Genomic DNA, 12,070 nt, shown 5'->3' with positions numbered 1-12,070 from the left:
TAAAACGCACCATCCCAGCCTGTCCCCTTGCCTGATTATATAACTTGCTGAACTCAGGCATTATCTCCTGGCTCTCAGGAATGCTGCATGGAAGCCATCTGCAGGCATCTTTGTCCACTTCAGGAAGATTCAGGAATTGTTATATGCCGTTCTCATTGTGACTAAGTGTAAGGAAAACGCTGGAGAAAGCCAAGGAGGGAGGAAAAACAGACCTGCTCTCAGACGGCTGATCTGGAGAATGGCGGACAAGAAGGCAACGTAATGAGGGTTGTGCAGACTCAAATAAATGTGGTAACCTTTTTACCCCACTAATCATCAGTCCAGAAATGCACCGTGAGGGCTTGATGAACTTTTGTATAAATGCAGCTAGTGAAATGCTGTAGAATGCTGGTGGGGAGGAGTGGGAGTCAACTAAATGTTCTCAAGGAAGTAACTACACAAGCATATGCCTCTACATTACAGAAAACCCAGCCACATAAAGGCCTTTAAAAGACGATTACATCAGAGATTTGAGAAGTATTAGTGACAGACTCAGGATCTACCACTAAGGTCCCCATCTCTAGCTCAAGCTGGCCTTGAATTTACTCCAGCATGTGGGGATAGCGTGTCCCACCTGGTAAACCAAAACTTGGGTTTCGAATCTTGGTTGTTTATTATTTCATAAAGAGGGGTGTGTGCGTGTGTGTATGTGTGTGTGTGTGTGTGTGTGTGTGTGTATGTGTGTGCAACGACGCGGTACAGGGGGCACTAAAAAGTATAGATTTCACGTTGTTAACCATGGCTGCTCCTGAGTTTTTATTTTGCTTTCATTTGTATTTCTTATGGGCTGACAATGAAGGGGAATAGGGGATTCTGAGAGAGAATGTCTCCTAGATTGCTTACCTGGGTTTTTGGTTTTTGGTTTTGTTTGTTTGTTTGTTTGTTTTTAAGTAGTTACAAACTTGACCCAAGATGTCCCTCTACTGGAAGGTGGAACGCGGCTGTAACTGGCACCTGAGTGCGGCTTTGTAAAATATCTTATTGTATTCCAGCCCTTTGCAAACAAGAAACTGAAACTCATAAGGTATTATGCTTATTCAAAATTTTAAAGGTGAGGGAGGAAATACTTGTAAAAGTAGAGACTAAACCTGCACGCTAAAAAAACTGTCAATTCTGGATGCACTTGGAATACTGACAGCTAACATTTTGAACTGTCGGTATAGGAGGATCACGTGGATTAGTTTTCTCGGTTTACATTTTGTTAGTTTATATCTAGGGCTAGAGAACTAAAGGATGGGGACCCCGACGCCACCAGGTTGCGGTCCGAACCCAGACGCCTTTCCGCGCGCTAACGCTTTTGGTACCTCTCGGCTGAGTTCAACTAGATCCGCCCTCTGACTCGGGCACATTCGTACTACACTTGTTCCCGCCTCGACTCTTCTTCGGCTACAATCGGCAGGCTGTCCTCTTGAACTTGGCTCCCTTCGGCCACATCCGGCCTACTCTCAGAGTTGGCGTTTGCAGCCACCTCTGTTCCAAGCTCCTCCCACCTTCGCTTGCCTGCTCTGCGTTCGGCCAGCGCTCGGCTCGACTCGGCTCTTTCCGTCAACGCGCGGCCGCGGTCCCGGAAGGGCGCCCATGGAGCGGGGCCTGCCGGGCGAACGCCAGAGTATGGCGCCTCTGTTGGAGTACGAGAGGCAGCAGGTGCTGGAACTGCTCGACAGCGACGGGCTGGTGGTGTGCGCCCGCGGGCTCGGCGCCGACCGGCTCCTCTACCATTTCCTGCGGCTTCACTGCCACCCTGCCTGCCTGGTGCTGGTGCTCAACACGCAGCCTGCCGAGGAGGTGCGACCGAGGGATGGGTGGACCGGAGGGTTTGGGGGACATCGGAGCCGAGATTGGTGCGGCAGGAACGTGAAGCTATACGGTTGCAGGGACCCCGAAACCTGCAGGTCTCAAACAGGGCAACAAAAGGAATGAATTAAGATCCCTAGGGGGAGATGCGAGGCACCTACACAGTTCCAGGTCGCTGCGGAGGAGGGAAGGGAACCCCAGGGAAGTCCAAGTGACTGCCACGACACGGGGAGGGCATTGAGTGAAGGTGCTTGAAGGAGATCCAGGACTCTGACACTGCGGGATGACTCTGCAAAGTATGGAACACATCCCAAAGAAGTCTTGGGTTCCTCAGTTGACATGGGAGAGCGTTGAATACAGGTCCTTGAGGGAAATACAGAGCCAAGACACAGTTCGTAGACACTGGGAAAAAGGGTCCCACACACTCCCTAACACTAAATAAGAGAGGGACGACTAGGCTACACATTGAGGTAGAGGAGTGGAATGGATTGCACTACAAAGGAGAGAAGGTATCGGAATCTGTGTAGGAATAGCGTCTGGATTTGAAGTTGGATATTAAGTGTGTTTGGGGGACAGAGTGTGGCCCCTAAAAGGGCAGTGATGGGGATGACAGGGTCTCTGAGAGTGATTAGAAAGTGGAAAGGGAGATCTTGAGGTTGCACAAAAGAAGAGGGACTAGGGAAATAAGGGGGTGGGGGAAGACTGGAAGTTAAAGCTAGGGGAGCGATTAATCTGGGTTAAGGAGAACTGGTGATCCTGAGGACAATGGAATGAGTCCTGCTTTGATGGGGACATTGAGAAATGGGGACTTAGCCTAGCATGATAAATCCGACGATCCCCTAGGTATATTGGCCAGGAAGAAAATGTCAGCTGAGAACAGTCACCTTTAAAGGCTGAGGCCCTGTTGGTTGCCCCTAGGAATCTCCAGTGCTTGGCAAGGGACTTCATGCAATGTAAGATGCCCGGAAAAGTGGCGTTGGACTGAGAGACTAACGGGCCATTGCGTCTATGGACATTCTGAGGTCGCTCCAGGAAGCATCAATTCTGATGCATTGTCTGCAGAGAGGAATCCCTTGTCTCACCCGGCTTCGGCCGGAAGTGGTTTCTAGGTAGTAGAAAACTTTTAAGGCTGGAGAGATGGCTCAGTGGTTAAGAGCACTGACTGCTCTTCCAGAGGTCCTGAGTTCAATTCCCAGCAACCACATGGTGGCTCACAACCATCTGTAATGGGATCCAGTGCCCTCTTCTGGTGTATCTGAAGATAGCTACAGTGTACTCATATATAATAAATGAATAAATCTTTATAAAAAAAAAAAAAAAGAAAACTTTTAACCCAAGATTTTAAAAGGTTCTGTGGCTTGGTGTTGAAATGGAAATAATGACGGAAGCACAATTATTTCTTAAATAAACTCCAAAGCACAACTTAAGTTTACCAAACTTAATTAAAGTGACCCGATTGGCTGATGGGTTGTATATTCTCTGTGATGCTCGGGAGCTCTGAGAACCGAGACCTCATTTTAAATCCCTGCAGCCTGTTTTAAAAGTGCCCTGCCCTGTACCAAGCAGCTTACTAATGAGTTTAATTTGATTCAGGAGTACTTTATCAATCAGTTGAAGATCGAAGGAGTTGAACACCTCCCTCGACGGGTGACAAATGAAATCGCAAGTAACAGTCGCTATGAAGTCTATACGCAGGGCGGTATTATATTTGCAACAAGTCGAATACTCGTGGTTGATTTCTTGACTGGCAGAATACCTTCAGATTTAATAACTGGTAAGAATGTGAAATCTTCCTATACACAATGTGAATATTTTTATTTCTCGTCTGTCTCCTGCTAAATACTCTGCTCTTGTCACACAGCGTTGTAGCTGAGCTGATGGCACACTGCCTGACAACTGTAGAGTTTATGACATAAGTACGTCTGGCTCCATGCCACAACACTACGGCTCCGTGATTTAGCCATCGCATGAAGGCCTTCGAGCTTCCAGACAAACACCTGCATGGGTGACCTGGAGGGGTGGGTCAGAGAGTACGAGTGTTTGCTGCTCGTGCAGAAAACCAGCGCTTAGTTCCCGGCACCATATAAGGTGGCTCATAGCTGCCCACAGTTCCAACTGCAGGGGCTCTGAGTCCCTCTTTAGCCCTCTGAGAACAACACCTCCCACCCCCACTGCATCACACATGCACAAACAGATATGCATAATTTTTAAAGTAAAAATTTTTAAAAATCTCAATTAGACATTGACCTCTTGATATAACCAAGAGACTAGTAAACACAGCTGTTTGGGCCTAATGCCACTATTAACACGGCTCACTGTTTGACGGTTGGCTGGTTTTTATAAGTAGGAGACCTCCAAAATAAGGAAGAAAAGTACAGAACTAGACAGTCGTTTAGTATATCCTGAGTATTGTGCACAGTGCACATAATTGTACATATTGTATGCTGTGTGACCACTGGCACAGTGGCACATTTGTTTTAGGTATTTCTAATCTTTATTTTTTATGTTTAGAGACGTTTTGCCTGCGCACATGACTGCACCACATGTGTCTGGTACCTAAGAGGTCAGAAGAGGTTAGACTCCTGGATAGTTGTCCTGGGAATCAAGCCTGGGTCCTCTGAGAGAATAAATGATTGTAGCCACCGAACCCCCTCTCTGGCCACAGTATTTGTATTTGCATACAAACCCAGAAAGGGCCGTGCTCTGACAGAGGTGTACCCTGGAACATGGTACACCTTCTGCTCTGTTTTAACCTTGTGGCTCACTGCAGGTTGAAGCATCATGATACAGTGTGTGATTGGATGTAAGCTGTGGCCCATTGTTTTCCAGCCTGACTTCCGGTAATGTTGTAGTTGACAGACAGACATTTGCCTTTTGGGTATAGCCAGACTTGATGTGTTTATCAATACTTTTCTAATAAATTTAAGTAAATTTGCTTTCCTTCCTTTTCCCATGATTTAAATTAAACTGAATAGTTACTCAATACTTCAGAGGGGAAAGGTAGGAGATAATTTCAGCCAGGGGTAGTGTAGAAACAACTGACTTTCACTATCATTTGTCCCTTCAGAAATCTCTGACTGGCCTGGAGCTAATATAAGAGCCCTGCCAGGCTGCCATTAAACTGCCCCGTGCCTCTCTACCCAGAGCACGCAGAGCACTACATTGCACTTGCCTGTGTATGTCTGGCTCGCCCATAAGCTTCGTTCCAGGAAGCACTTGTTCATCCCAGACTCAATAACCAGGATATGTGACTCACCCATATTTAACGGCTCCCGTTGAGTTGCGTGTCCAGTGCTCAGTGTCCGGTGCTTAGCAATGAGTGTTCAGATGGCAGGAAACAGATTCATACACACACTTCCCATTGTGTGCACCTAATTGGCTGAATCAGGTTTTATCATTCATGTCAAGCATTTTTCATTGTCTTAGACAGTGTCTTGAGCATCATCACAGCCAGCTAACACTCCACTCAAACAAGATCCTTTTTGAAGGAAGGTCCAAATGAAGATCTCCTGAACTTCATTTTTCTCATTTTTTTTTATTGAAAATAGATTTCTTCTCTCATATAATATATCCCAACCACAATTTCTCCTCCTTCCATTCCTCCTAGTGGCTCCCCCAGATCCACTGCTTCTCTGTTTCTTCTTCAGGAAAAAGAAAGACAACAAACAGTACAAAATAAGACACACTGAGACAAGGCAGAAACCCTCTCCTATCAAGGCTGGACAAGACAGCCTGGTAGGAGGAAAAGAGTCTCCAGGGCAGGCAAAGGAATCAGAGACACCCCCACTCCCACTGTTAGGAGTCCCATAAAAATGCCAAGCTAAGATCTATAACACATATGTAGAAGGCCTGCATGTATATTAAGCACCCATGGAGACCTCATGCTTGCTGTTTCAGTGTCTGTGAGCCCACATAAGCCATGTTCTCCTGGTGTCCTCCATCCCCTCTGACTGCTACAGTCTTTCTTCACCCTCTTCCATGGGGTTTCCCAATCTCCAAGGGGAAACCTTCAATTTAGACTCTTTCTCCTCGTGTCTGTCTGTGGGTCTCTCTCGTCACTTCCGTCTGCTGCCTGAAGAAGCCTTTCTGATAACAACCGGACAAGGCACTATTCTCTGCATATAGCACCATGTCATTAGGAATCATTTCATTGATCTTTTTTTTTTTTTTTAAGACAATCATACTTGGTTCTTACCCCTAAGTCTCTGGGTTATCTAGTCTCTGGTTTCTGGCCATCCAATCAATGTAGGGCAAGGGCTCACCTTCATGGGGTGGGCCTCAGCTTAAGTCAGACATTGATCACTCCCACAAGTTCTGCACCACCATTGCCCCAGAACATCTTGCAGGCAGGGAGATTGAAGGTGGAGGACGTTATGGCTGGCTTGGTGTCTGAGATTCTCTCAGTAGCCTGCAGAGTACCTTCTTGGGCTAGAGAGACTAGAATGTAGAGGTGGAGGATCCAAGCCCACACCAGCCTGACCTCTCTACACTCAATGAGCTGTGTGGAAGTTGTCCTCAGCCAGGGAACCCCGCCTACAGCTGACAGTTCTCAGAGGGTGGCCTTCTAACATCAGTCTGGGTTTTTAGAGATCTCCACCAGATGTTCTCAGCAACTTAACCAAGGCAACCTTGCCTGGCTTCAAAGTAAGGCCAGTTCAGACCAGTGTTCTCTATTTCTAGAAGTCACTAGGAGCACCCTCATAGATTGCAGAAAGTTTCCATAGCACCAGGTTTCCACACCATCCCCCAGTTCCAGCTTCTCTCCCTGCATTCTCTCCCTCCATCCCCCACCCATCCCACTCCTATTCCCCTTCTGCCCCCAGTCACAGAATCTATTCTATTTCCCCTTCCCAAGGAGATCTATGCTTCACTCTGTATTCTTCCTTGCCTCTGTCTGTGAATTACAGCTTGCTTGTTTACTTAACAGTTAATATCCACTCGTAAGTGAATACAGACCATGTTTGTCTTTCTGGATCTGACTTACTTCAGCCAGGATGATTTTTTTTTTCCTAGTTGGATCCATTTGCCTGTAAATGTACCACATTTTCTTTCAGTTAAGATAGTTCCCAGTTTCTGTCTATTCTGAATAAAGTCTCAGTGAACACAGTTGAAAAGTCTCCTTGTGAGTGGTAGCTAGAGCTGGGTCTTGAGGTAGATCAGTTCCAGCTTTCTGAGGAACCGTCATATTGATTTCTACAGTAACTTTACAAGTTTGCACTCCCACCGACAGTGCAGGAGTCTTCCACCTAATTCACACTCTCGCTAGCGTGAGCTGTCACTTCTATTTTTGATCTTAACCACTGTGATGGAATGGAGATCTCAGAGTTGTTTTGATTCGCATTTCCCTAGTGGCTAAAGATGTTGAACACGAACATGCTTTAAATGCTTCTCAGCCATTTGAGATTCCTCTATTGAGAATTCTCTGTTTAGATCTGTACCCTATTTTTTTTTAATGGATTCTTTTGTTCAGTATCTGGTTTCTTGACTTCTTTATGTATTTTGGATATTAGATCTCTATCAAGTCTGGGATAGGTAAAAATCTTCCCATTGCATAGGCTGTCTCTCTGTCCTATTAACTGTTTTTCTGTTCTATTGACAGTGCCCTTTGCCTTACAGAGCTTTTCGGTTTCATGAGGTCCCATTTATCAACTATTGAACTTAGTGCCTTCACTATTAATATTGTGTTCAGAACGTTGTCTCCTGTGCCAACGAGTTCCAGGCTCTTCCCCTCTTTCTCTTCTATCAGGTTCAGTGTATCCAGTTTGATGTTGAGGTCTTTGATCCACTTGGACGTGAGTTTTGTGCGGGAAGATGGGTATGGACCTGTTTGCATTCTTCTACAAGCCAACATCCAGTTAGGCACCTTTTTTACCAGTGTGTATTTCTGGGTTTGTTGTTTTGTTTTGTTTTGTTTTATTAAAAAAAATCAGGTGTCCATATATGTGGTTCAGAGACGTTCAAGTAGGCAAGACACCCAAACACATGAAATATTTTTTAAAGAAAAAAACACTGTTAGAATGATAGCACTGCTATGCTGCTTTAACACAGTAAACCCTTATTAAACGGTATCAAGGGCATTGTAGCTGGAGATGTTAGTGATCTAAAGCCCTTATCTGAACTGCTCTGTGTTGTCTAAGTGGATTTTTAAGCTGCTAACATCAGAACATTGTCTAGAAACTACCACTAGATGTCAGTATTACACCATCAGTCACCAGAGTAGGCCTGCACATTCTTGATCAACACCCCCTCAGAGCCCAGCTCACAGGTGGCTTCTTGACTGAAACTGACAAAGTTGAGTCCATCCTGGGTCACATGCTATCCTGTCTCACAAGGAACTCCTACAGCACTAACACCACCCCACACTCACCCTGCTCAGATGCTGTTCTTACAAGGACCCCATGGAGGCTTCAGCAGGAAGCATGTGGTTTAGAATTTCTTTCTGTGTCTACCCTGTTTCTGGGTGACCGCAGTCAGGTTGCTTCTCCTTCCCCTTTTTTTAATCTTAAAATAATACCTCCATGAGTCCTCTGAGCACACCTGCAGGGGCAAGCCCCGATTACTCAATGAGCCTCTGGGGACATTCCATAACCAAATCATAATGTCAGATGGGCCAGGGTGACCCAGCCTCTGAAGGCCTACCTGAGCCTGTATCAAAGCCTGCACCTGGGGTTAGGGTTAGCACTCTCCTTTCTCCTGGATTCTGAAACAATGCAGCCCTTTTAGAGCATGTTGTCCTAATTTGAGGCTCACCTGTAGTTTGAAAGTCCAGTTTTATTGTTTTCAATTTTATGTGATATTTCTGTTGTATGTGGTATGCAAGTATATATGGGAGTGTTTGGACCTTGTGCACACACATGGGTCAGAGGAAGATACTGGGTGTCCTGCTCTGTCACTCCCCATCTTACTCCCTGGGGACAGGGCTTTTCTCCCACTGAACTTGGAGGCAGGCTGGCAGCTAGCTACCAGCCTCTCCTACAGCTCTGGTTGCCATGCACAAGGTGGCCATGTTTCTGTCTCTGTCTCCTACAGATCTGGAGTTGCCAGCATGCACAGGGCAGCTGCGCTTGGCTTTCTGTAAGGGTGCTGAGGGTTTGAACTCAGGTCCTGTGTAAATGTTTCAACACAAGCTAACCAAGTGTGGCCGGCCTGTGGAGTCCTTCAGAAAGCCAAATGTTTTCTAACCAGAGAGTATGTCATGTGTTCTGGAGTGCTTGGAAGGTCTTTGTCCGTAAACTTGTAAATGAATGTTTACATTCTTGCTAGGTAGTTAGTGAGAGTAAAATTTAGTGCCAGCTACTTTGGTCCAGAATTTCAATCTAAAGTAATGCCAGAGACCATCCTTGGCCTGGAGAGAGGGTTCTGGGGGAGGGGGTGTCTGGGAGGAAACAAACGACTGGAAGTCAAATCCTGGGCGCTCTCTCTCTCTCTCTCTCTCTCTCTCTCTCTCTCTCTCTCTCTCTCTCTGTGTGTGTGTGTGTGTGTGTGTGTGTGTGTGTGTGTGTGTTCTGTTCATCTTTGGATAGTTCATCTCTATCCTAGGAGTCTTTTATTTTACTTATCAAGCCAGTCATTTGCTCCAGGTTCCCTTTGATTATCCCTTGAACCAGCATCCCAGGACCCCAGCCCTTTGATTCTTAGGAGGCAACAAATACATTTTTTTTAACATTGCAAAAGAATTCAGAGGCCTCTCTTAAGCACAGACAATAAGCTAGCTGGGTGAGACCCCACCCTGAAATTACCATTTCTATCACTCCTGGGCCTGTAGTAGATAATCCTGGTGCCTGGTGCCTTGGGTGGGTGGGTGGGGGCTTCTTCCCAGGCTTTGACCTTTTATGTTCCCAGTTGAAAGATGATACACATAGCCTTTTGATTTTTAAATAGCCTTTGGTAGCACAATAGCTGGGCAGCTGCCCCCCCCCCCCCCATGCTGTTATTTACTGTGTTCCACTTGGGCTGCTCTTAGCTCCAATTGGCCAGCCCACATGGCCACATTTTTATGGCTCAGCTAACCCATATTGGTTCTCCTTTTTTCCTCTCCTGCAGTTCTTCTTACATGATGGCGACTTCTTTCTCCTCTCCTCTGGTGGTGCCTTCTCTCTAAGCCCTTAAAGCCTAACCCTACCAATTTCTCTTCTGCCCAGCTGTTGGCTGTTGGCATCTTTATTCACCAATCACAATTATCTAGGGGCAACATCACTCTCTTCCTTGGGACAAACAGTTTGGGGGGCCCCAAATTAGCACTGGAATACAAGCAGATTAGGCCAACCCACTACAGGGCCTAACCTTTCTATGTCCCTGGTCAACTCTGTCTGCTTTCATAAGCATAAACAAAAACTTTCAGCTGGGTGGGATCTCCTGTGATCCCTACTCCCTAAGTCTCATTATCTCCTTTGTTGAGGTGTTGTCTTTTATTGTTTATTGTAATGCTAAGTGCTGGCCTCCATGATTCAGGATCTGCACATAGTCTGAGCGACTCTGCCCTGAGTTAATTCTGATTGGTAACTAAAGATGCCAACAGCCAATAGCTAGAAGGGTTTCCTGGGTTAGAGACCATGAAAAAGGCGCCCAGAGGGCCAAGAGAATGTAACCCAGAGGGTTGCCCAATTGGGTTTATTGATGAGAAAATAGATTCTAACATCATGGAGGCTGGGCAGCTGCCCAGCTATTGTGCTGCTCAAGGCATATTAAATATAAAGGCTGTGTGTGTGTGTCTTTCATCCAGGAACATAAATGGTTAAAGGTGGGAAGGAATCCCATGTCTGGGTTTTTTTAATTTTTTTACATTTCTTCCTTAGTATCTTTCTGACAAGCTGGCTCACAGCACAGCTGCTTTTGTTCCTTTAGACTCATGAAGCTCTTCTTAATTCATATTATAGTCTTATATTTTGCATAGTTGAGAAATTATATATTTTTGAACTCATGTTTTTAGAGTTCTTTCCCACAGCCTTAAGGGTTATTGCGAAGGTCCCAGCATTTACCATTTTGCTGAGACATTAGCCACACCTTTGCCCCCACCCCACTACTGTCTCTGATTATTATGTAGTCATTAATGTTAACAGGGAAAACATTCCTTGAAGAACAAACGTAAAATATGTTCATTATTATACAAACATGCCTTAGCCCACAGTGGCCATCGACACTCACCCACGCTTGCTGGCCTTGTCCCAGGGACAGGAACCATGTCATTCCAAGGTCATGCTGGACCAGCAAAGTAATACACTGTACCATAAGTTATTGAATGGCAGAAAGGAACTGTATTGGCGTGTCATTTTCAGGACCCTGTGAGTGAGGCAGGTAGGTCCAAAAACCAATGCATGTGTGTGCATGGACATGCCGATATAAAGACTGAGAATCCTTATGGAATGATGAGTTTGACAGAAATGACATCCGTCCCCTGTTATAACTCATGCTTCTCTCTAGATTGTCACTAAACACACTGTATTAAATGAGTCAAAAACATGGCTCAGTGAGTAAAGGCACTTTGCCTGACCCAGGTTCCATCGCCAGCATGCACGTGGTGTAAGGGGAGAACAGACTCCTAGAAGTTGTCCTGTAACTGCCACTCTGCATGCCCTGCCTCCCTCACGTGTGCACACACAATAAAGAAAGAAATGGAATAGAATGGTAGTATGTTAAAGCTCCCCTGTTTAGCATCTGATATTTAAAATTAGGAAACACGTATAATTATTACCTTTTCTGTGTGTGCATGTATTTGTGTGTGCTCTCATGTAAGTAGATGTGTGCATGTGTGTGGAGACCCAAAACTTGCCATCAGATGTCCCAGTCTGTGTCTGCTTTATTTACTGAGGCAGGGTCAGTAGCTCCCTGGTACAGGTGACCCACAGCCGCCTGGCTGTTACGTGGGTTCTAGGGGTACAAGCTCAGTCATCACCGCTGTGGTTAGTTCTTTAGCCTCTGAGGCACCTCCTCAGCCCTTGTTCTTGTTTTTTAGATTCAGGGACATTGTACCATTCAGACCACAAAAGCCACATAATGCCAGGCCTGGTGGTGCCTGCTCATAATCCCAGTACTCAGGAGGCTGAGGCAAGAGGATCATGAGTTTAATTAAGGCCAACTAGGTTAAATATCATGTGCCTGCCTCTATAAACAAAACAAAATGTTGTGTTAAGTTTGATCACTAAAGGTTTTTGTTTTAAATGTTGTAATTTAGCTCTTTGTTGACTGTATCCTCAAAGCTGACTTCATCTAATGGGATGCAGATGCTATCCAGACTTGT

The 12,070-nt window shown here is 45.7% G+C and overlaps 1 protein-coding gene across 11 annotated transcripts in view; it reads left to right on the top strand.

The window, feature by feature from the left end:
- The first annotated feature begins 1,583 nt into the window (after positions 1–1,583).
- Positions 1,584–12,070, top strand: part of Ercc4 (ERCC excision repair 4, endonuclease catalytic subunit) — a 29,289-nt gene continuing 18,802 nt past the window's right edge. For all 11 annotated transcript variants that reach the window (XR_015630717.1, XR_015630716.1, XM_087572648.1 and 8 more), the window contains exons 1-2: positions 1,584–1,824; positions 3,427–3,607. Coding sequence is in view for 4 of the 11 variants with exons in the window: in XM_087572645.1 (XP_087428771.1) it covers positions 1,618–1,824; positions 3,427–3,607 (388 nt within the window). In the remaining 7 variants the exon portion in view is untranslated. The remainder of the gene's footprint in view (positions 1,825–3,426; positions 3,608–12,070) is intronic.

The sequence above is a fragment of the Rattus norvegicus genome, chromosome 10 (genome assembly GCF_021556685.1).
Source record: "Rattus norvegicus strain SHRSP/BbbUtx chromosome 10, alternate assembly SHRSP_T2T, whole genome shotgun sequence".
Taxonomy (NCBI): domain Eukaryota; kingdom Metazoa; phylum Chordata; class Mammalia; order Rodentia; family Muridae; genus Rattus; species Rattus norvegicus.
Note: the sequence above shows the minus strand (reverse complement) of the source record. Positions and strands in the feature narration are given on the sequence as shown.